The 26,125-nt window shown below is 46.4% G+C and overlaps 1 protein-coding gene and 1 pseudogene across 2 annotated transcripts in view; both read left to right on the top strand.

Annotated features, from left to right (window-relative positions):
* The window catches only part of LOC147731085 (uncharacterized), a 400,147-nt gene that overhangs the window by 306,396 nt on the left and 67,626 nt on the right, over positions 1–26,125 (top strand). For both annotated transcript variants that reach the window (XM_086956050.1, XM_086956051.1), the window contains exon 11: positions 5,545–5,631. In XM_086956050.1, the coding sequence (XP_086812176.1) occupies positions 5,545–5,631 (87 nt within the window). The remainder of the gene's footprint in view (positions 1–5,544; positions 5,632–26,125) is intronic.
* On the top strand, positions 7,678–8,459 carry LOC147731086 (small ribosomal subunit protein uS11m pseudogene; annotated as a pseudogene).

Consider the following 26,125-nt stretch of genomic DNA (forward strand, 5'->3'; position numbering starts at 1 on the left):
CAGGCGACTGTTCTTCATCCATTCGGCGACGGTCTTCATTCCTTCGAGGCGGTTGGTTTTGGCGGTGGCCTTGGTGAGTAAGAGGATCAGTTGGGTGTCGTTGGCATAAGAGATGATGTTGAGGTTGTGTTATCGGATGATGTTGGTGAGTGGTGCCATGTAGACATTGAAAAGGGTTGGGCTGAGAGATGATCCTTGGGGTATGCCGCAGGTGATCATGGCTTGAAATCGGAAGGGAGGGAGGCGGACCCTCTGGGTTCTGTCAGTGAGAAAGGAGGTGATCCAGTCCAGAGCTTTGTCGCGGATCCCTGCTTCGTGTAGGCGTGTACGTAGGGTGTGGTGGCAGACGGTGTTGAAGGCAGCCGAGAGGTCCAGAAGGATGAGGGCTGCGGTTTCCCCATTGTCCAGCATGGCCCTGATTTCGTCGGTGGCAACGATGAAGCCGGTTTCTGTGCTGGGGTTGCTGCAGAATCCAAATTGGGATGGGTTCAGGATGTTGTTGTCCTGGAGGAAGTGGGTCAGTTGCCTGTTGACAATCTTCTGAATGACTTTCGCCAGGAACGGTAGCAGGAAGATGGGCCGAATGTTCTTCGGTGTCCATTGGGCCCACTGTGGGTTTCTTAAGTAGGGTGTTGATCTCGGCGTGCTTCCAGCTTTCCGGGAAGGTGGCGGTCTCGAAGGAGCTGTTGATGATCTTCCGGAGTTAGGGTGCGATGATGCGGTTTACTTTGTTGAAGATGTGGTGGCGGCAGGGGTCGGATGGTGAGCTGGAGTGGATAGTGTTTATGGTTTTGATGGTGTCGTTGTCGTTGACGTGGGTCCAGTAGAGCAGGAGGTTGTTGTGGCTTGGTGGTGGTGAGTCTGCTGTGTTGGTGGCTGTTGGGAAGTGGGTGTTGAAGTTGTTGTGGGTGTTTGCGATCCTGCGGTGAAAGAAGGCGGCTAGGGAGTCACATAGGTCTTGCGACGGCGGGATGTCGATGGAAGTTGGGGTTGGAGAGTTCCTTCACGATTTTGAAGAGCTCTTTGCTGTTGTGCACGTTGTTATTGATGCGTTCCTTGAAGGAGGTCCATTTGGTTGCTTGGATGAGTTGGTGGTGCTTGCGACTGGCGTTCTTGAGGAGCTACGTGGTTGTCCTGTCTGTTTGTGGTGCCATTTTTCTCGAGTCTTCGGCAAATCCGCTTGGATTCCTGGAGGTCTGTGGTGAACCAGCTGGCCTTTCTGTGGGAGCATCTGTTTGAGGGTTTCTTGATTGGGGCGCGACTGTTGGCACAGTCGTCGATCCATTGCCTGAAGTTGCAGGCGGCTGTGTCAGTGGTGTCGGTTGGTGGGTTTCGGGTGAAGGTGGTGATGAGCTGGTTTTCGGTGGCCGTGTTCCAGCTGTGGTGCAGGGTCCGTTGCGGGTGGTGGTGCGTGGTGGGTTTCTTGAAGGTGAAGTGGATTCAGCGGTGGTCGGTCCAGTGGAGTTCGGTGGTGTGGCTGAAGGTGACTTGGTTGCTGGCGGAAAAGATGAGGTCGAGCGTGTGTTCGGTGGAGTGAGTCGGAGTCGTGACGAGTTGTTTGAGTCCGAAGTTGGCAAGGTTTTCGAGCGCGACGGTGGAGTTGCTGTCGTTGGCATTCTCAAGGTGGAAGTTCAGGTCTCCCAGGAGGATGTAGTCTGTGGAAGCAAGAGCGTGCTTGCTGACGATGTCTGTGATGGAGTCGCTGAAATGGGGCCAGGGTCCGGGGGGTCTGTAAACGAGGGTTCAGTGGCGTGCTTGTGGACGGAGCGAGTGTTGAGTAGTATGCATCTGAGATGGTTGCATCCGGGGTCATACATGGGGGTGTTCGGCGGCTGGTGAAGCTGCAGCTTTGGCAGGAGAAGGGTCCGTGGGTGAGCTTCGGGTGGCCTGGAAGCAGGTGGATGATCGGGCGGCGTTCAGAAAGTTGGCGTTGTAGCGGCGTCGGGTGTTGTGGCGCTTGTGCGGGCCAGGACATCTGGCGCTGGGTGCTTCAACAAACACGGATGTGGGATCGCCATCATCCACAAGGAAACCATCTACCGTACCACTACCACAGACGACTCCATCTGGATCATGGAAAATCTTAACTTCCAACTGCACACCAACCACAGTCAAAGGCACACTCGTCTACAGACCCCAGGACCTTGCCCCAGCTTCTGCAACACAATCCTTGACTTCATTGCCACGCACACCATCGGCTCCAAGCACTATATCTTCCTCAGAGACCTCAATTTGCACCTCAATGACCCTGAAGATACAAACACCGACAACCTCATTAAAAGCATTAAAGCCCTTAGCCTCACTCAACTAGTCACCGACCCCACATCGCTGGACACACCCATAACCCCATCATTATGTCCAGCTTACCTTGACAGACCATTCTATCATCCAATGTACAATCACAGGTCCACCCGTCATTACCACCAAACTGTCCAGCACCTCTTATAGCTGGAAAAAGGTAACAGAAAGCCAGTGAACTGACGCCCTGAGCTCTTCCCACCCGGACACCTCAACTAACCTAGAACAGAGCTTCTCCGTCTGGATCACCGATTGTGCCGACAGTCATCTCTATCAAAAAAAAGAGACCTTCCAAACCGGCCAGCTGATACACTACTGAACTAATAACTTCAAAGTCCAGCTGCAAAGAAATTGAGAGAAGGTGGCTTATCAGCAAGGCCACCACAGACTGAACATCTTTCAAAAGTACGCTCAACGAATACCACCAACTCCTGAAAAAGACAAAAAGGAATGTGCTCGCCAACTGCATCTAGGCCAGTGCCACCTACAGTAAAGAACCATTCAACATTGTCAGAGAATTCTCCAAATCATCCGCCTCCGAAAACATAATCATACCTTCCCAGGAACCCTGCGACACCGTGGTGGACTTCTTTCACGACGAGATCCCTTAGATCTTCAAAAACTTCGAGCCCCAACTTATCACCATCACCATCGACATCCACAACCTCATCACTCCCATAAAGGTAAACCCCGACCACCTACTAATCACCTGGAACCAGCTCACCACTCAAAGCACCACCGACATCATGAACTCTGTCAACTCAGGAGCACCAACAGACCCATGTCCCCACCACATCTTTAGCCTATGGAAGCAAGTTGGATCAGCAACAAGCTCACCTCCATCCTCAACGCATCCATGGGTACAGCTACCTTTCATGATGAATTTAAACATGCTTAAGTCTAACCCTTTCTCAAGGAACCGTCTGCAACCTCAGCAAACTCAAGAACTTCCGTCCTTTGCTCCCTTTCCCTGCCAAGGTTCTTGAAAAACCCATCAGCTGCCAACTCATGAAACACTTGGAGAACACCCTCCTTCTGGACATCTCCCAGTCTGGATTCTGCTCCAACAACAGCACCGAAACCGCCCTTATCTTCGCTACGGATGACTTCACAGCCCTCCTTGACTCAGGGGAAACGGTGGCCCTGATCCTCCTCCATCTCTCAGCAGTATTCGACATTATGTGCAACCACACCCTTATCAAGAGACTCCACCACATTATAATTCAGAGGGATCGCCTCCTTCCTTCCCGAATGAACCTAGAAAATCTGCCTTACTCCATACACCTCCAGACACCAGAGCTTCATCTGCTATGTCCCACAAAGCTCATCCCTCAGCCCGGCCTTGTTCAACACCTACTTGACTCCCCTAGCTGATATCATCATAAACCATGGATTCAAAGTCATTCCCAATGCTGACAATACCCAGCACATGCTCTCGCAATCAGAAGATGCCTCCGCCACGAGAGCAAGCTTCCATAGAGGTATGACAAACATCACAGGTTTGATGAAAGGCAACTTCCTGAAAATGAACACAGATAAAATGGAAGAACTGATGTTCGGGAACAACAACTCCCTTTAGAATGACTCCTGGTGGCCTGTAGAACTAGGACCCTCACCCACACCAACAGACTGTGCCCCCAACCTCTGCATAATCCTAGACAGCAAGCTCACCATGAAAAACCAGCTCAACGCAGTCTCCTCTGCATGTTTTCTCACTCTTCGCATTATCCACAAGATCTTCAAATGGCTCCTGATCAACACCAGAAGTACCATCACCCAAGCCCTAGTCACCAGCCAGCTGAACTACAGCACCGCACTCTACAAATAAATCACCTTGCTACTCTTGAAGAGACTACAGACCATAAAGAACTCAGCGACCAGCCTCATCCTCAACCTCCTCAAACGGACCCACATCAACCTCCACCTCAGGAAGCTCCACTGCTCCCCATTCAGAAGACATGACACTTCAAGATGCTGATCCACACATATATAGCCCTGCAAAACCTAGGACCAGCATACATCAACCACCGCCTGAACTTCCACCAGCCCTCCAGACACCTGCGCTCCACCTCCCTTCACCTCGCTCACTCCTCCTGCATACAGCGAAGCCACAGTGCAAGCTGCTCCTTCTCCTACCTCATGGCCAGGACCTACCTCTCCACCTCCAGACTTCACCCTCGCTGCTGGAATTCAGGAAAGGACTTAAGAACTGGCTGTTTAGTAAAACTAGGGCTGTACACAATTAAAACTGTGGATGGGCATTGGTGAAAATGTGAAAATCCCAATCTTGCATAGTAACTGGAATGTTTTGATTTTCATCCACTACACCTACCCTGCCACCTTTGACTATTTTCTGGAGCTGGAAATGAGATGGAAAAAGCTGCACCTCTGGATGGGAGGGTGGACAGTGGTAGTGGGTCTCGGAAACGATGGGCACAGTTGAGGAAGGCAGCCATGGTGTCATCGTACTATTCCAGCAGAAAACGTTGTCTCTACTTCAGCAACCGTATTGAGCCCGTAACACTATCCTTACGGACAATTCTTCTGAACACAGATTTTACTCTATACCCAGCCAGGAAAACACTTTAGGGGGTTGTTGCTCTGTTTGTTGGCTGGTAACTCTTCGTGCCCTCTATTTTTCATCTTAAAGGGATCAACATCAGGTTCTATTACTGTAACATATCGCATTCCTCGTGGATTACAAAGAGACCCATTTTGACAGTTTTTTGCAGTTTGTTTGACGCATGCGCTGCAAAACTCTTCCACCTGAGTGAGGACTCACTTTAGGTGTTTTATTCCATATTTGCAATCCTTATAAAAAGAATATAAATTGTGTTGCTACCAAGGAATGCAAAACGTTCTGAAATAGAGACTGCATTGGAAGCTGTGATTACAGGTAAGGTTTTGGTGACAATAATATATGTGTTCTTTGGCATATGGAAATACATATGGAATCTGAAGAAGATACTTCAAACCCCAAAATATTTTTTAGTATTATATTTTTCTTTTACATATATTCTTGCATTCTTGGTGGTAGATATCAATATGTCAGATCAGAATTCATTTCATAGAGAAAACAAAGATCTGCTGTCTTGTTAAATGTGACTTACAATTATATTGGAGTCCCTACCATAGGACTCGTCAGCCACTGTTGTAGATATTTGACATAAGGCAAATAAAAAGAACAGTTTAAAGTGTTTACTAAAAATGACTTCATTATATTAGAAGACTGCTCTATATTTTCAGGGAACACGATCAATTGTGACTCTTCGTTGTATGAAACAGATGGGGCATTCAGACCAAATAAAGAACAACTTTTCTCTCCAGTCGAAGGTAAATGTTTCTTTTCATTAAATAATGACATTAGCAGATTTTTCTCCATTTTGTCAGGAAAAAAACTATTGCAAAGAGTTTTGAAATAGGCCATTGTACAATAGGAATATCAATGCGAACTATAAGTATCGTGTTCATGCTGGCACTAGCCTGGGAACTAAAATACTTTGTTAAAAACCGTTCACCACATTGCGCCATACGTGTAAATGTAGTGAACACGCCTAACTGTACCCAGTCGATTTGGTGAGGTTCTCCACCTCCCAAGAGAATTTCTGAAAGGTGAAGGATAATGTTATATTTTGTGTCATTAAATATGTTGGCAAAAGAGTCTCAAGTGTAATTGGAACAAGGAAAACTGCAGAAAATGTCCAGGGCTTGCAGATTTTACCATTAGAAACTAGGAGATCTATTTTTATAGGTGCAGCTCAAGCATGTGCCTATAACAGAATGGAGTGCCCGATAAAAACACTGAGCTGGCTGTCACTTCACAATTATATTTGTGAAACAGGAGATTTGCCACACTAAATAAATGAAAATTAAAAAATTATATGCTGCTAGAAATAACAAATGCAGAAAGAACAATTGATGGACAGAAAGCTGAACAATGTCAAACGCTCACCCCATTACAGAGATCAGTGCATAAATCATTGTATTTTCTCACATTGCCACCCCAGCGATATGTAAATCAATCATGACCCTGCTCCCAATGGCAACAGTCCAGCCCGAACTGTCAGACTAGGTTTTCCCTGGACCGGAAACCAGCATCTTAGGTCCGATTTTGAGGTATCGCCCCTCATCAGCCAGGATAGCCTGAATGCAAGCTATGGCAAGCATGGACCTACATCTGGGCATCCCCATCCCACTTAGGGTGACAAAGGCAAATAGAACTACTGATGGATGGAATGCTGAACAATGTCAAACACTCACCCCCAGTACAGATGTTTGGGCCTAAATCCATAGTTTTTCTGCTCACCACACCACCCCCAGTTTGTCGCCCTAAGTGGGACTAGTATGCCCAGATGTGGGTCCCATGCTCACCATGCCACGGAGTCAAGCTATCAGTACCCATGCTCACCATGCTCACCATGCCACGGAGTCAAGCTATCAGTACAAGGATGCTTACTTTGGGCAGGACTGCTACCGTGGAGAGCAGGGTCAAGATTGATTTGCTTAAGACTGGGCCTAAACTGGAGTGGAATGGTGAGCAAAAAAACAATGTATGTAGGCAGAGATCTCTGTACTGGTGGTGAATGTTTGACATTGTTCAGCATTCGTCCATCATTTGTGGGACGTTAATGCCCATCATGGGCTCCGTGATCACCATGCCACCGGAATCAAGCTATTCTGGCTAATGAGAGGTCATACCCCAAAACCGGTCATAGGATGCTTGTTTCCGGTCTGGGGAGGAACTGGCCTGGCAGTTCAGGCTGGACTGTTCCCATGGGGAGGAGGGTCAAGACTGATTTGCATATAACTGGGTCCAAACTTGAATGGTGTGGTGAGCAAAAAAGACAATGGATTTAGGCCCGGAGCTCTGTACTGGGGCTGAGTGTTTGACATTGTTCAGCTTTCTGTCCATCATTTGTTCTTTTTGCAAGAAATAATAGCACATACAATTACTGTGCTAGACTTGATATGTAATGTTATGTTGATTTGTACATTGTGCTATCACCCAGGAGGGTATGCTGGCACTGAGTAGGTGTGATTCTAGCCAAGCCAAGGGCAGATGGGGGCTATTCGAAGCGCCAGGTCTTTAACTTCTTGTGAAACTCTAGGAGAGAGGAGTTTCTAATGTCTTGTGGTTAGATATTCCACGCTTTAGGATCGAGGTTGGGGAAGGTCCGACCTCTTTTCTGCTTCTGCATATGCCTTGGGTGTGTGCGAATAGTACATTTCTAGAAGGTGTTATAGGAGATGCAACAGGTAAAATGGGAAGGCCAATGTTGTGTGGTGCTCTGAAGGTGTCTGTAAGGAGTTTGAACTGTACATGATTGTGTATAAGGAGCCAGTCTTACTCCATGAGGTGCAGCATGATTAGAGTGCAGCATGGAGAGGCTGAGGGTGAGTCTGGCTGCCATGATGTGAATTGTATGTAGTTTTCTGGTGAGTTGCTTGCTGATTCTGGCATAGAGGATGTTTCCAAGTTCCAACTCCGGCACCTGTTGGTCTTGGAGGCTTCCCAGCAAAGCAGTAGAAGCATCTCATGAATACTACACATAATTTGTAAGTTACGAAGTCCTTCAATGCTGCTAACTACAGACAGTTCCCACCAACACCATATGGGCTCTAAATGTTGCTTTGTACCGAGGTGTGCACACAGGTGTACAAAAGCTGCATGGATCTACAGAGAATGGTAGTAGGACTACTGAAGTCACAGAATCCCAAAGCTCAAGGGAGTTCCATCTCTTCCCACCAATGCCACTAGAAAACAGCAGCTTAAGATAGGAGGAAAGAAGTACAAATAAATCCCAATAGCTCATATCAAAGCAACATAAAACAATACGCACATTCAGGTCATGTCCCCTGAAAATGAGCCACTTCCCCGTCCCTTCTGTGACACAGAGGGCTTCAAGAATGCAGAGAACACAGCCATTGCAGCACAAACCACTGGTATCTCTGCAGCTTCAAAAGCCCCTGGTAAGGCTGTGTGTCATGTTCAAGTCATCATGAAGGGTCAGGGGCATGGTCGGATTGCTGCTATCAAGGGCTTGACTATGGGAGCACTGGAAGCAATGTCCATCACTGACCACACTCCAGGTCCACGCAATGGATGCCGGCTATGGAAAGCTTGAAGGATTAAGAAAGAAATAAAATTCAGCAAAATCTAAATCCAAGTATTGCCTCAACATCAGTCTTTAGTTTCTTAATAAAAAAAAACTAAAAGCATATGGTTGACTTTTTCACTTAGCAAAGCATGTGATTAAACACAATCTGTCTTTCATAAATTGCACTAGAAAAGGAAAAGGTAAAATCAAATGAAACTTACCTTCTCCTCTATATAAAAAAATATGTTTGCTTTCATGTCTTAGTCATTCAGAAAACAGTACAGGATCCTGTTTACAGTGTATTCATTTATGATATGCTGCATAGATATTTTTCTTTTTGTTGTTATTAGGTAATTTCTCACATTACAAATAGTAATCCAAAATTGTTTAATAATAACAAAACAAAAAACACCAGCGCTTGTGATAGTCTGCTACAAAGTGGTGCTGTTAATAATAACAGTTAATAATTAATTCAGTATACATTAAAAATTATTATTACCGAGGCGCATGGCTTGCCAATGAGCAAAGATGGCCACTGCCTAAAGAGGCTCTGCGACTCAACCCTCCAAATCCCCCCGGGTCTGCTAGAAATCTGAATAATTGAATTTTCACTTCTTGGTTTGGATAAACCTAACAAACGGCTTTCCCTTCCTTCTTTTTAACGTAGACAGTGGCACAAAGTGACATTGGATGAACTAAAGTATTGGTGGAACCCTTCCTCTTAGCATCTGACAATGTGGAGTCCGCTCTATCTAAGTTCAATTCTGCTCTTTTAGCTGCGGTTGACTCACTAGCCCCCATGAAACTGTTCATACAGCGTCCTGTATCCCGTCAGGAGGCATGGTACACTGAACAACTTAGATTGGAGAAGCAGGGCTGCAGGAAACTGGAAAAAAATTGGAGGAAAACACACTCTGAGGAAAGTAGGAAAAATCACTCTGACGCCCTGTCTCTATATCACAAAAATATTAGGCTGGCCATTCTCAGTTGACGGAAGCTGGCAACTCCTCCAAGGCACTATAGCCAAGAAAGCGGAGATAAAATTATCTCCCTATTACCTAGCTGTCGCTAACACCATTTGGCGACAGCTAGTAGGAGATAGCGACCATCTTGGGCCCCACTTTGCATGTCAGTGATATTTATCACTAATGACATGCAAAGTGGGCGTGCCAAGATGTTAGCGACTGAAAACAGTCGCTAACATCGCTATCTCCTATTACCAACTTTTGGGGATATTCGCGCTAAGCGCGAATATCTCCAAAAGCTAACACCTGCCCTGAGCAGTTCTTAGCCATGTTATCCAATGGGAGGTGGATAACATGGCTAAGAGCATTAGGTCGGTAACGCATGAATATCGCGGACTTTTCAGCGATATTCATGAATTGCGGCCGATTTTTATCGCATTTGCGATAAACCTTGGTAATACCAAGGTTTATCTGCGATAAAAATCGCCGCAGCTCAGCGGTAAATTTTTGTCTCTAACCAAGCAATAGCGACAATTATCGCTATTGCTTGGTAATATGCCCCTATATCACGTCTTGCAGACTTTTATTAAACCTATGGCCTATGAAAGTCCTGATGATTCCTCTCAATCCTTGTGCAATGACATCTCTCTTTTTTAAAAAAACAAAATAGAGTTGATTTATGACAAAATTGTAAAGGCTACAAACCCTAAGGGTAGTTCTTTCATCACCCATCCTTTCTCTCCCATACATGTTACTGGCATATTTACCGCCTTTCCGGCGGTCAGTCAGAGTGACATCTATTCATTGATGGGCCAAATTAAAACAGGGTCCCCTCTTGATCTTTTGCCTGCTAAAATGGTTGCCTCTTTAGGCAACTTACTTTGCCCTATGATTCAGACGCTGATGAACCTTTCTCTGGGGGAGGGCCGGGTACCACAAGAATGGAAGAAAGCTTTAGTAAATCCTATTCGTAAGAACTCTGCCCTGCCATGGACAGACCTGCCCAACCTCCGCCCCATTTCCCTTCTGCCGTATTTGAGCAAGATGACTGAGAAGCATGTTAACACCCATTTGTCGAATTTCATCGAGGCGTCGGGAGGTTTAGATCATTCCCAGTCGGGTTTCAGATCTAACTACAGCACAGAATCAGCGCTCCTCTCTGTGACTGATACCATCAGGATGTCACAGGATAAAGGGGGCTCTATGATTCTGGTGCTGTTGGATTTGTCCGCAGCCTTCGACACGATATCACATGATATACTTCTCAGTCGTCTGCAGGAGGTGGGGGTAGGAGGTTTGGCTCTGTCCTGGCTAGAGAGTTTTCTTTCAGGCCGCTCACAAAGTGTCAGCCTGGGCTCCTTTCGTTCTACATCTACGGAGCTCACTAAGGGGGTCCCACAAGGCTCGTGCCTCAGCCCTACAATATTTAATGTGTATGTGGCCCCCGTAGCTGATCTTGTGAGAGCGCATGGACTTACTCCGGTGTCGTATGCTGACGACACTCAGCTTTTATTTCCCTTCCAGACCCTCGCTCCTGCAATTAAACACTCTTTTGCTGAAGGTATGAGAGCGGTGTCCTGCTGGATGGCCTCCAATTTCCTGCAATGTAATGTAGGAAAAATCGAGGTCATGCTATTTGGGGAAGCTCCTCTTCTGTGGTCGCCAGATTGGTGGCCACTGGACCTGGGGCCTGTCCCCAGTCCCAAACAGACAGTGAAAAACCTAGGCGTGCGGCTGGACCAAGGACTATTGTTTAAGGAACACGTGAATCAGGTGACTGGGTCCTGCTTTCGGGTAATCGAACTCCTGAGACGCGTGTTCCCTTTTCTGCCAGACATCTTCAGAAAGACCCGTATCCAAGCCCTTGTAGTTAGCCGTTTGGATTATTGTAACGGTCTTCTTTTATCTGCTAATGACAATCTACTGAGCAGGCTACAAGTGGCTCAAAACACCGCGGCAAGGTTGGTTCTTAATGCCCCGCCCAGAACTTCATCCTGCCACCTCTTGGAGAAACTTCATTGGTTGCCCATTCGCCAACGGGTTAAGTTTAAAACCTGCTGTGTCATCCATAAAAGCATTTTTGGCTCAGGCCCTCAGTACCTGGCTGAAAAGTTCACCCCTTATAAACCTGGACGTACCCTCCGCTCCAGTAATCAATCTCTGCTACAGGTTCCGCCAATCAGAAAGGCGCGACTGGGAGGCCGAGCGCTTTCGTTCCTGAGCCCCAGTCTCTGGAACAAACTTCCTCTAATCTGAGACAAAACACTAACTATCTTGCCCTCAGGAAAGCTCTGAAGACGTTTTTGTTTCAGACAGCATGATTGTTTGCGTACCCATGAGAGCGCGGTCCTTAGCACATAGGGTGAACCAAGCACGGAGATACCCCTTCGGGCGTCGAGTCCTGCGCTATATAAGCGTTTAAATAAAAATAAATAAATAAATAAAACTCACTGCAGAAGGCAAAAAGGGATCACGGAAAAGTGAGAGCAGCTGCAGGGACATTAACAGGCAGTTTCTGGACTGCCCGGGTGAACTACGGTAGTGCGGCCGGTCTTCCCACTGATGACCTGGCATCAATTTTCAGAGTAACAACGGTCTCCTAAGACAGCAACAGATGAAAGGAGGCGTGAACGGAAAGAGGCAGCGAGGACAGCTGGGCAGGAACCTCAGAGTGAGCTCAATGATCCTCTGCCGAACTGACTGCCGATCCGACACTCGGGTGACCACCACACCCTGTGCACGACTGGACAGCAAGAGACTGGCTACAGGAAAAGACGCCAGTTGGGCGAAATGTAGGCCGGGGAGGAAATAAAGGGCTCAATGGTGACCCAAAGCAGGCCTGGGCTGAAGTTAACTTGGGACACAGGGTTTGTCCCCGGGAGAAATAGAGCTGACTCATTGAGGCGGGCCAGAGACTGAGATGCTGTAGCATTAATAGACCAAGAAGCTACCAACCAGAGGAGGAAAGCAGGAAACAAAGAGTGATCATAATACCCTGTGGGAAGTGGAGGACAGAACTGGAGCGCTGAGGGACGACCTGACAGGCCGCAGGGATTACCTAGGTGAATCCTGGCTGGCAGCAGATGTTTCCTCTGTCTTCACACAGACTCAAATCCCACACTGATCGGAGGCGGCACTCCCAAAATGACAGGGGGGGGAATATGAAGGCTAGTCACCAGACGTAACTGGACAGATTTGCTCTCCCGGAAGGCACGGAGGCTCAGCAGAACCTTCAGGAGTTTCCTCCCCCTGACTCCATGTCAGTCTCCAATGGCGATCCTCTCTCCCTCTGGGACATCGTGGCTGCAATCCAAGGGGTGCACACAGCCTTGGAGCACTAGCTAGATTCTGTCTCAACGGAAGTGTCGCTGATTCGAGTAGACTTCCGCAATATGGTTGCAAGAGTGCAAGAAGTCGAAAACACCCCTAATACCTTACTACAGGATACTTCAGTACGCAAGGCCCAAATGAAGGAAATTAAAGCACTTAACTCCAGTCTAGAGGCCAAACTGGAAGATCAAGAAGGACGGTCACGGCGCAGCAACGTCAGAATTCTTGGGATCCCAGAATTTGCAGAGGGACAGGTGACCAATCTATTTGTTGAAAATCTTATTCAGCAGCATCTCCAATAAAAGGGTCTATCAAAATTAATTTCCGTGGAGAGGGCCTTCAAGTACTGGGTGGGCGGCCCAAGCCAGGAGCACCACACAGGCCCATCAAGGGGCGTCTCTTTAACTATAGAGACTGGGATGTGATACTTCAAAATCCCGGCACTGCCCCACCAGTTCTATTCGAAGACACACAGGTCACTTTCTTTCCGGACTTTACCCTTAAGACTCAGGGAATGAGATGTAGTTTCATAGCAGTAAAGAAAGCACTCAGAGACAAATGAGGGAAGTATTCTATGCTCTTCCCAGCCAAGGGTGAAAGCAGAAGGTAAGAATGGTTCTTTACAACACCAGAGGTAGAGTGGGAATGGCTTGACGGATGGAGGACAGTGGAGAGCTCTGGGGCGAAGGCCCAATGTCAGAGGTTTAGTGGAACAGCAAAGGTGCCAGGAGCCCACCCAACAGAGGGCACACAACTGGGTTGAGAGGCATGAACTGGCTGGAAAGCGATCTTCTGGCTAAACGCTGGGAGAATGGGGTGGGAAGTCCCGTGCCCATTGCATGACCGAACAGTTCACAAATACCGTGGCCCAACCTTCTCCGCTCTTAAAATAGTGGCACAAAGACGAGAAGACTTAAAGGCCCATGGGCCCGAAACTAGGGACAAGTACTACTCTCTGATTGCATACAATCCACCTTCTGTACGGAGGGACATAGCTCAGGGACAAGAGGGGGGGGGAGTGGGAAGGCAGGCACACGTTCCCTATGTTTGTTAAGTTGGGATGGGTCGACCGGCACTCTCCTAAGTTGGGGGGGCGGTCAATTGGGGCTTCGTCAGGGATGCAGGGTGGGGGGTGGATCTGGGGAGGGTAGGAAGGGGGAGTTTTCAATATGTTTTAGCATGTTTGCTATGGATCTTTTCAGGTTTAACAAGAAGAGCAGGGGACATCTATAAACAGGACCCAAACATAGCAGTTCACACTAACACTTTGGCAAGGACTCATTAGGGTACATATCTGGTAAAGGTACAAAGCAGGACTCAAATAGCACAAAAACTAGCGGCTGCATGACAGGGTAATTTCCGATGGACCTTAAGTTAATGACCTGGAATGTGAATGGGTTAGGTAATAAGATCAAATGGTGTATAGTACTGCAACATATAAAAAGACCCTCCCCAGATGTGGTATTGCTGCAAGAAACCCACCTTATTGAAAACAGCTGTATCACTCTCAACCAATGGGGTTATGAAATGAAAATGCATGTAGGGTACACATCAGGATCCAGGGGCATGGGGATTCTTCTAAAGAAGAATTTCCCCCTGATAATTGAAAATACTTGGTCTGATATACTGGGGAAGTATGCAGCACTCGTGGGGACCTGAGCAGGAGAGGTGATAAATATATTTTCGATATACGTCCCTCCGACTGTGAAAACTCGACTTTGGCAGACTTGGGGGCCCTGATGCTGGAACTCCTAATGGGACGCCTCTGTATGGGAGGCGATTTTAATATGACGGGATGCGAGTGTCTGGACCGCTTACGATCCAAGGCCCCAAACCCCATCCAAACACGGCTGACCTCGAACTTAAGATAGTAGGATGATAGCCTGCAACGTACAATAAAAATCAAAGAACAAGACTATAAAGATTGGGTGACGGAGGAGGCCAGAAATAAAATTAAGGCGACACAAGACCGAGTGTATGATATTGGCGATAAAACAGGAAAACTGCTTGCTTGGCTCGACCAGTGGGAGAGATCAAACCGGTGGGTGACATCTATCACTCTAGATACCGGGGCAGTCCTCCGAGACCCCGTAGAGATTGCCGAGGCCTTCGCAGATTATTACTTAGCAATTTACTCCTTGGAACGAGCGCTACGGAACAGAACTCCTTCAAGTTCCTGGCAAATATTTCCCTCCCATTCTTGACGGTGGAAGAAAAGCAGCTTCTAGATGCTGAAATTACTGAGGAAGAGGTAATGCAGGCTTTCAGAGCCCCCAAACTCAGGCAAGGTGTTGGGCCCAGGCGGTATTCCTATAGAACTGTATAAGCTCACAGCACCTTCAATGGTTCCACATCTCCTGACGATGTTTGAGGAAAGCAGAACACAGGCAAGCTACCGACTGATCAAAGACTACGGACCAAAGTAGTGATCCACAAAGATGGTAAGTCTAGAGACCAATTTGCCTCATAACGACCCATTTTAACTACTCAAAGTGGAGACAAAATCCTAGCAAAATTATTAGTCTTAGGTTGCTTCCAGTGCTCACTTCCTTAGTCCATCCAGATCAATCGGGCTTTATGCCAGGACGTTGCACCGCTTTGAACCTCAGGCGCTTACATGGGGTGTTGGAACATGCCCATAGGGTCCAGGAGGACGTACGGTTTTCTCCCTGGACACACACATGGCTTTTGACACCATTGAATGGCCCTATATGTTTGCAGTGCTTAGACAAATGGGTTTTGGACCGCGCTTCCTGTCCTCAATAGGTCTATAGTACAAAAGGCCCCTAGCGCAAGTGGGGGTCAATGGGAAGACATCAAGAATGTTCCCTCTGTGGAGGTGCACAAGGCAGGGTTGCCCTCTCTCCGCCTTAATATTTGCACCAATGCTAAAGCCAGTGGCAACCTGTATCCGCAGGTATTAAATAATAAGAGGTCTTCGTTGGACAGAGGAGTGGTAAGACAAAAAATCGCTGTATGTAGATGATGTCCTACTGTATGTCGCATCTCCTCATTCCTCTATCATGAGAATATTAAATATTTTCGGCACTTTTAGCAGATACTCAGGGTACACAATTAACTGGTCGAAATTGATGGTATTTGTTCTCCGTGACCATAGGCCCTCCCTTCCCCTGGAATATGGCGCACAGATAGTGACGGAGGGATTTCGATATCTAGGCGTCTATGTAACTACGGACCCAGCCTGGTTTCAAACCTGAAATATACAAGGCCCTTTGACTCGACTCCAAAATGATGCCCAACACTGGCAGGCCCTCCCACTGTCCCTTTTGGGTAGGGCAGCCTTATTTAACACACCATTCCCAGTTCCTGAGGCATATTTTAATTTAATAGATAGTGCGATCCGAACGCTCCTATGGGACGGGGTATCCCAAAGAATTGCACTCTACAAGTTGACCCGTTGTTGGAATGAGGGGGAATGGCATTGCCCCACATACAGACCTACTATAGGGTGGCCCAATAAGTAACAATAAATCAATGGGTTCACCAACCGCTCTCGGAACCTGCCTTCAGGATGGACCGATTAAAACTCCAGCCGAGAGGGTATCTGCAGGCGCGCTATAAAGATTCAAAGCATCTCTCGCTGGAGGGGCCCACGGCACTTACGGTTGGTGTGTGGCATTCAACCCTCACCAAGCTGGGATGAAAGAACAAAATGATCAAAGCAATCCTCCTATGGGATTCGCAACAACTGGGCACAATGAGGATGAGAGCAGGATTTGATAAATGGTACCTGATAGGGATCTCGAGGGTGGGAGACCTGCATACGGGGGTGGACATGATACCATTTGAACAATTACAAAAATCTAATGAATTGGCCCAAAACTGATTTTTTCCGCTATCTACAGATCCGACATGCCACTAAGAGCAGTGGTGCCCGGGGGAGTCCATACCTGAATCATCACCACTGTAATGCAGGCTCCTGGAAGAACATTTAACTTGTAAAGCGATATCCCTCGCGTATCAAAAACTCATTAGTAACTTACCTGATACTCTTTTTTTTTGTCCTCATATATGCCACCAGATGTTATGGCTCTAGATGGGATCTCTCAAATCCGCCAGCACAAGTCATTCTTATGCGCCCTGGGATTTTATGCATGGCGGTTAAAGATCACCCAGAGGTAGGCTGTCTACTAGTCCAACTCCCATTCTCGATACTCGATATCTGCCCCAAGGGAGGACCAGACCACAAACCCCTGGCATAATCATTGGACTTTTCATCATTTATCTATCCGACCATTTTACCAACGGAGCCCATATCTTAGCTGCACCCTCTCCACCACACAGCAGATCTGATTTACTTATAGCCATGATGTTCCTTAAGCAGTCAGCAAACCTTGGGGGGATCAAAGATTTCCATTCTCTACACACCTCCCTCCTAGCAATGACAATAACATAAAATATAAACTGAAAAATACTGTCTCTGATGTCTTATTCGTACGTGGAGAGCGGGCTTTCTCTCATCTAGCTGCAACCAAGTGGAATGATCTACCTCCCAATCTCAGACTGACAGAATGTCTCTTATCATTTAGGAAACAATTAAAGACACTACTCTTCCCTAAACCAGAATAATCAGTAATCAATGCGGTCACCGTACCCCTCAGCACCAAACCTCAGCGCCGTGATATCCTACCTAGGATGATTGTTAGCGCTTTATAAATAAATTAAATACAAATACAAATACAAGTATGGCAGACCAAAAAAGATCAGTCTTGGGCTGCAAATTACTGGTCTTGACAATACATCCTCTAAGAAACTGCAGACCTGCTGCCAATAATTTTTAATTTCTGGGCAATCTGCAAAAATATGTAAGTCATCTGCTGCTAAAAGCTTACATCTTGGACAGTAGTAAGATTCTCCAGAGATTTTTGTCAATTTTGAAGGAGTTCAGTAGACCCTGTGCGCTGTGTAGAGATGGTTCCTTCTAAAATTGGCAGGCTTTATTGTCTTTTGGGATATTATAAATGAATCTGTCCAAACCTCTAGCTTCCTTACCGGACTATCTGCCAAAAGGTCACCCCAAAGTTTAGAGACTTCTCCCTCCTGTCGATCTTTTGCCCCAGTTAGTAAAGTATACCAGGAAGAAACCTCCCCCTTCCAACCTTCCTGTCTGCTGACTAGTTGCAGAAACCCCATTCCCTCTTCTTCCAGCTCCCAATGTTGGCTTCCCCACCAAGATGATAATTGATAAAATTTGAACCTTGTAAGGGACCCTCCAGTTATATTGAATAAGGATGTCCAATCAAGGAGCCCTAGATTGTTATTCAGGTCTCCCCATCTTACAAGGCCTGCAACCCTCAGAGGGGACGATAAACAATCTAATAAGCATTCAGGTGTTCCACGGGAATCCCAGATTGGGGCTAAGGGATTGTAATAGGAAATTCTCCATATTTTACAGACTGCTTGCCACAGCATGAGTGCTGTAAGTAAGATTCTTAAACAAACTTTCTTGTAGAACTTCTGGGCACCAAATTTAAACAAAAGAAATTCAAGGCCCTGGGGTAGGTCGGATAGCATTGCCTGAAACAAACGACCGTGCGAGGATGAGTCCAACTTATTAGCCAGGAGTCTAAAATTCTTTAACTGAAACGCATAACAGTATAAAAGTAAATCCGGAAGGGCCAGGCCGCCTATTTTTAAGCCCCTTCTCAACTTCCTCCAAGCAATTCTTGGTGACTTAGTAGCCCAGATAAAGGAGCCTATCTTGCCCTGGAGGCTAGAAATATCTTTGTTGTGGAAAGTCAATGGGATACTGTTAAATAGAAAAGTAACTTTAGGCAATACTACCACTTTTATTAAATTGACTCTGCCATATATACTAAGAGGTAGACCAGCCCATCTGAGTAAAAGTTTACTTATCTCCTTAACCACGATTTGCCAACTTGTTTTCGGGACATCAATTAGCTTTTGCGTTAGATAAATACCCAAGTACCTAATTTTGCTTTTGGCCCCTGGTATAGGGACAGGACTGTTCCAACTCATTATATCTGTTTTACTCTTGTTAATACTATATCCTGAGACTGCACCATATTCTTCTGCTAATTGAAATAACTTTGGAATAGCCTCTAGTGGATCAATGGTATAAAGCAATAAGTCATCCGCATATAATGCGGTCTTAAGCTCCAGACCTTCCATTTTAAAAGGAATGATTGTTGGATCCAATCTCAGCAAAGAGACAAAGGGTTCGATATAAAGATCGAAAAGGAGGGGAGACAGGGGACAACCCTGTCTCGTCCCCCTTGAAATCGTGAACCAATCAGTCAGGCAGCCATTAATCAGAACTTTCGCCCGTGGGCTCCCATACAGTTTTTTAACACCCTGAATAAAGGGAAGTGGAAAGCCGAACCTAATCAGAGTGTCCCAAAGGAACGGCCAATTAACCTGATCAAAGACCTTTGCGGCATCAATTGCCACAATGGCCAACGGCAGTCTCTTTTCTTCTGCAAAATCTATTGCTCCAATGGCCTGGAATGTCAGCTCGTTCAACTGCCGACCTGGCACAAAACCCCTCTGGTCTGGGTGAATAATAGTTTTGATGACTTTCGCTAATCTCCCAGCCAAAATTCCAGAAAATATTTTAAGGTCGGAATTCAGAAGGGAGATAGGTCTATAAGACTCTATTTTCATAGGATCCTTATTGGGTTTGGCTATTAGGGTAATAGTAGCCTCTGACCATGAGGGTGGGCTACCTCCTCCTTGCTGATATATGTTGTTAAAAAGAGATAACAGGTGGGGGAGAATCTCTTCTAAGTTGTCCTTATAAACTTCTGTTGGTAAACCGTCAGGGCCTGGGGCCTTGTTCCTGCTCATCTTCTTTAACTGCACCCTAATCTCCCCTTCCGTGATCTCACCCAATAAAGACTTTTTATCTGCCTCACTCAATTGAGGCAGAGTCCTCCGGCTCCACCACTTCTCCAGAACCTCTGTTCCGCTACTTATGCTCTCCTGATACAACTCCTCCATGAAACCCCTAGCTTCGGCCCTGATCTCTTCGTCATCAGTCAGCAATTTTCCCGAACTCTGTTGGGACAAGGTATTGATGTTGTTCCTGGTCCTATCAGATCTGGCTTTCCACCACAAGAGTGCACCACATTTCTCTCCGTACTCAAAGTTCTTAAGTTTACTGGCTTCCCACCGGTCATACAACAGTTTATCCGCTTTGGGTTTGAAATTGAATTGTAACTCCAAAAGCTCCTTTTCGAGTACCGGGATCTTATCTCTTTCCCCCAGAGCTGCCAGCTGTAGTTCCTGTTCTTTCCTCTTAATAGAGTTCAGATCTATACCTTCTCTTTCTTTTAGATTTTTTCTTTTTTGTTTCATCTGGTACCCCAAAAAACCTCTTATAAAAGCCTTGAATGACTCCCAAACTGTTTGTTCTGTGGTCGAGCCCACATTAAATAGAAAGAACTCCACTATACTGCTCTTATTTTTGGCTCCAATGCTTCCTTCCAGTAAGATAGTTCTGTCGAGAGTCCATCTGCGTTCGTATACAAGAGTCTTAAAGTTAATAGTTAGTTCCACAACCGAATGGTCTGAGAGGCCCACTAGGGTGTAGGAGACTGAAGTCAAAACAGGCTTAAGTATATGGTCCACCAAAAACAAATCTATTCTTGAAAATTGCCTATACTTTTTACTATAGAAAGAGTACTCTCTTAAGTCACCATTCTTGGCTCTCCAAGCATCCAGCAAATTAAAGTCTCTTATTATACTCTTGAGGGCTGAGAGAGATCTCTTAGGCGGAACATATTTTGCTCTAGAGGTACGATCCAGTTGACTATCCAAAACAAGATTGAAATCGCCCCCAAGAATAACAGGTGCTGTACCCATAATTAATATCTTCTCAAGTTTTCTTAAAAAGGTTTCATTGTCTTCATTCGGGCCGTAGTATACTGCAAGTGTATAGGGTGAGTTAACAATCAAAAGGACCGCCACCAACCATCTCCCTGACTGGTCAGTGTCCCAACTCTGTACCTTAATTCCCTTGTTTGCCCTAATGATTATTGCCACCCCCCTGGAGATTCCCTTCTGTCTAGAGCATAGGACATCCTGTACCCAATGTTGTTTCCCGAAAACCTTCGTACACACTTCTGCCTCAAGATGAGTCTCCTGCAGCAAATATATACGGGCCTCTAAGTTCTTTAAAAATTCACACACCCTTTGTTGTTTCTTTAAACTTCCTATACCGTTAAGGTTCCAGGAGCAGATTTTACTACTAGAGAGCTGATTTGTAGCCATAGCCAAATGTTACCCAGTCTCCGACCTCCCTGGATGACTGTATCATCTGAGTCGATGTATATTGTGTTTCTACGACCAATGAGGACTTTTCATGTCTTTTCCCTCTCCGACATGGCGATGGCAGGCTAACGGCTGTCGCAGAGCTCCCCTTGCGGAGGCACCGAGTGCGAGCCGTTTTTGATGTTTCCCCAGCTGAAATATTGTTGCGGTGAGAGCGGATGGTGTAGGGTATAGAGATGGCACAATGTGTTAAAAAATAAGCTTCTTTTGGCTTTTCTCCCCACTTCTTGGACACTGTGAATTCGACGTGAGTAGCACGGCGGCAGGCAGGCACTAGGACCCGGGAATGGTGGAGTCGAGCCGGCACGTTGAGGACGGGGCGGAGCTGACTTGCGCCTGGAAAGACGCCACTGCACCGGAGACGATAGCAGACGCGCTAATGATTGTTTCCCTGGTTTCCCCATATCAAGGAAGAAGAGGAGTGGAGATAAGTTTGGGGACAGGGGCTTGGGTCTCGGGGTGTGCTGATCGGAAGTGGGAAGTTTGGCAGCATGCAAAAGGAGCGCTTTTGCACCACTTTAGAGGTCCTGCGTGTTGGGGGCATTTCTCTGCCATAAAACATTTAGGGCCAGATGTAGGTAGGCATTTACCGGTCGGTAACGGCCGAATTCGGCCGTTACCGACCGGTAAATGCAATTTGAGATGTAGGGCCCTGTATTTTACAGAATCGGTAAATTTACCGATCGGTAAATTTACCGATTCTGTAAAATACCGAATCAGTATTTTTTCCGATTCGGTAAAATTGATATGTAGGTGGGACTCTTCTGAGTCCCACAAGCATTACAGAATCGGTATTTTACCATCAAATACTATTTGATGGTAAAATACCGATTCTGGTGTGCATGCACATGTGTGCATGCACACCTGTGCCATATGACAGGCAGACCTGCCCTTAGGGCAGGTATGCCTGCCACATGGCCCCCGAACCTTTTTTGGGGGTGCTAGAGGGTGTCAAAGTGACACCCCCTGCACTCTTGTCAGAATCGGTATTTACCGATTCGGTAAATACCGACCGGTAATGCCCCATTCATTCCTATGGGCTTCAAAGCCCATAGGAATGAATGGGGCATTACCGGTCGGTATTTACCGAATCGGTAAATACAGATATTTACCGATTCGGTAAAAGGAACATCTGGATGTTCCTACATATCCACCCCTCAGATTTACCGATTTTTAATTACCGAATCGGTAAAATTCGGTAATTAAAAATCGGTAAATCTCATTTACCTACATCTGGCCCTTAGCCTCTGCTAAAGGAAGTGTTCGCATGGAGGCAGTCTTGTCGACAGGAGTACCAGTATTGTTAAGCCAGTGCCCGGTAAGTCCAACAGGACCAGACAGTGACGGTGGCTCTATTGATACAGGCCCAGTAAATACAAGCCTTGTGACTGTGCTCTCAGGGACCAGAGAGAGGGAACTAATTGAGATTAAGCAGCCTAAAAGTAGGGGGGAGGTGGTAAGAAATAGGTATCAACTGAGGTCTAAACAAGAGCTGAGGCAGCAGGGGGTCTGGCACCCAGTGGAACTGGGCGAAAAAGTTAGACCAACACCACTTACACCACATAAGAGCAAAAGGAAGTGGGGTGCTAAGAAAGGGGATAGTAATAGAGCCCCCCAGCAGGTTCTGACACAAAAAAGTACACCCTCTCTTAAAAGTCATTTCAAAGTTATGGAGAAAATGAACTCCGTGAAGGAGGGGGTAGGGGCAGAATTACAGCTAACTCAGGCCTCTTCTTCATCTGTCCTGGTCTTGGAGAACAGGTACTCCCCTATTGCGGAAACACAAGTGGATGATATACTAGAAGACCTAGCTAATCCGGTTCATCCGGATACAGACATACTAATAAGTGGTTGTAATAGTGTGACGGAGAGAGCTTCAATCCATCAAGCCCCTACAGTAGTACTCCAACCCCCCTCAAGGGGGTCGGAACTTAAAACTATGACCATTCCAACCACAGAGGGTGTAAAGCCATCCCACCCCTTATTAGGAGAGCCCACAGTTTTGGAAACAACTTCTGCACGTGACAAGTCAGACACTGCAATTATCTTAGCTTCTCAATCCCATACCAGACCTGAAATGGATACACTTCCTACCCCTGCTCCTGCCCCCGAACTTGATAAAATTGGGCTTTTATTTCAATCATTACGTGGGGACTTACTTGAGAAGTTTGAAATCTCCGAGGCAAATCAAAAGAGACTGCATGATAGGTTTGACCTTTTAGATGCTAAACTGGAAGGCATAGAGTCGCGGACAATCACACTGGAAAATAAGGTCTCAACCCTCTCTGTCACTACTGCAGAGAGCTCAGCCGATCTTTGTACCTTAAAAAAGCAAAATCGGGCTTTAATGATGGATATGGAACGTCTTAAGACTCATTCGCGACGGAACAATCTGCGCATATTGAAGATACCTGAAGGGGAGGAAGTGGAGGATATTAAAGCCTTTGTCTGTAGACTCCTTAGGGAGGGTGTGCTGAAAGACTGTTTAGACATAGACTTAGAGGCAGAAATACAGAGGGTCCATAGAGATCCTTTTAGGCTTCACCCAGACCGTAAGGCACCCAGGAAAATTCTGATATACTTCCAGACTTACAGTGTTAAAGAATTGATTCTCAGCAGGTCCCTGGCGAGCGCCTCACTTCACTATCGGGCTAATCCGTTCCAAATCAGGTCGGATATAGGAGGACGAACAGCCCAAAGACAATGGGAGCTGGGATCAAGAATGCCTGAACTTAGATTATTAGGGGCACGAGTGCAGATGAAGTTCCCTGCTACGCTAAAAATTATGTGGAACAACAAAATGCACACATGTAATCAGCCAGAAGAGGTAGATACGCTGCTGATGAGCATGAGGGAGTAGTTTTCGGTTTAAGTGTGTGCAGTTTCTGTTTGTCTTCAATAGCTCATTGTTTACTACTTATATGGAAAAGAACACTGCAAACAAGGGAGAATGAAGAGTCCTCTTTGTTTAGGGTGAGGAGGTACAGCACTGAGATAAAAATATATATATAGTAAAAGTAGTTTTCTTGATGTGGAGAGAAGTGGGGAAAATGTATTTCTATGGGGAAAAACACCCACATATAATAGTACAAAATATCACAACAACAAAAAAAATACACCACACATAGTGTTAAATGGGGGAAGGATAGACAAGGTGCTGAAAGGCAGGGAGCTCCATAAGGGCTAGACAACGCCTGAGATGAAGGGAGGGTTCCTCAGGGGAGGGAGTGGGTGGGCTGGGTAGGGGAGAGGGAAAAGACACTTACCTGATACTCTGATAACTTTTAGAGACCGATGGGGACATGGCATTAGTGACCTACAGGGGGAAGACTGGCTGGAAGCCTTGGCATTCCAAGAGAAGTGGCTATTCGGGCCCACTTCAGACTGATCCAGCTCAAAATCCTCGACAGAGCATACATTTCCTGCAATACACTGCTTAAAAAGGGTAGGATATTGACGCACTCTGTCACAGAGCTTGTTGGGAGGAAAGATCGTTCTCCATATCCTGTGGGCATGCCATAGATTCCAGGAGTACTGGAAAGCCACAATATCCTGCATCTCCGAGAAACTAGGAGAAATATTAATACCCTCTGCCAAAGTGCTGCATATGGACTGTGTGGAAGGACTCAGATCTGGGACGAGCAGATCAGACCTGGGTCACCCTGGGTTTCATTGTAGCGAAACATAGCCAGCCAAGGGGGTCAGAAGCCCTGCCGACCCTACGAGACTGGAAAAGGGACATGGACTGGTGTATGGAGGCTGAGAAATCAGTTTATGTGAGCGGGGGTGCCCAAGGAAATGGGGAAAATATAGGACAAATGGAATGCATATAGAGGGTATCCCTGCATGGCCCCCTTGAGAGAGATGGTCCAGTCCCTGGCTACCACAAGTGCTACTGAGTGAGGTGACAGAAACAATGAAGGTGAATTAGTTCTGCTATAACTAATCGGGAAGAGGAGTTGTATCTACCGGATTCTGTAAGGAACTATTGTGATGTATTAATGTAACTGTAATGCTATTTTCTCTTTTGCTGGAACCTTATAAAAAGCCTCCCAAGCCCTTCTTAAAGCTTTAGGGGCCTGAAATAGTCCCAATGGTCACACTTGTAGGAGTGTGATGGTTAGTAGCTGTGTTGTTACTATCATTTGCAACATGGTAGGGGCAATGTGTGGTGCAAGCTGACAAGAGCCTGGGCATGTATTTATTATTTTTGTTTTACAAATTAAGCTCTGGGTGGGGGCAAGTGTCGGAAGACAGTCTGGAGTTGATTGACCTTATGGTTACGGCCATCTCGTCTGTGGTGATGGTGGGCCATGAGGTCAAGGTTGCCTCTTTGGTCGAGTCAGGGAGATAAAGTGCAAGATCTCTGCGGTTCAGTTGAGGGTTGAAGTTGCTGTATATGGAGGTTATCTTGTTGCAGAAATCCTGTGAGGTGGTGATGCTGTTGGAGGTGACCGCTGGTGAGGTCCAGTCTTTGACGGTGGTGAAGATCTCTTTGCTGCTGTCAGTGCTGGCGTTGTTGCGGTCAGCTTGGTGTTCCAGATCTGTTAGTGGTAGCACCTCAGGGTGCCTCAAAGGTGTTTTTGTCTATTATTTTTTGGCTCATATCCATCTGCGCTCCAGTTGTTTGCAGTGGCATTTCGTCATCCTGAGATCCTCCCTGTACAAGCTGGCCTGGGGTCTGGATCTTGTGGCTTTGCTTCGCTTGAGGGGGGCCAGGATGTTGGCACAGGTGGCAATCAAGCTGTTGAATTTGCTGCAAGGTACACTGAACATGTACAATCAACTTGCTTCCTGTCGTGTTGTGGTACTTCAGTCCTGCACCTACATATGAGATATTAATAAAAGTTTTATTGTCGCTATTCCATAGTGACAGCAGAGCACATATACATGTAAATTACGCAATAGGAGTTGGGATGCAAATTGGCAGTGTCCCCTACCTTACAAAAACAGACATCGTTTAATCGTCTCCCTTGAGCAATTTTATAATGGAGGGGAAGAAACAAAGAAAGTCCTTTAAAAAATACAGGAACTAAACCGTCCCCATTATTACCTCCACCCATGTATTAAAAATCAGGTTTCCTTTCTTGTCTTGTTTAGTTCTGTACTGTACTTGATCAT

The sequence above is a fragment of the Lissotriton vulgaris genome, chromosome 2_1, assembly GCF_964263255.1.
Source record: "Lissotriton vulgaris chromosome 2_1, aLisVul1.2, whole genome shotgun sequence".
NCBI lineage: Eukaryota > Metazoa > Chordata > Amphibia > Caudata > Salamandridae > Lissotriton > Lissotriton vulgaris.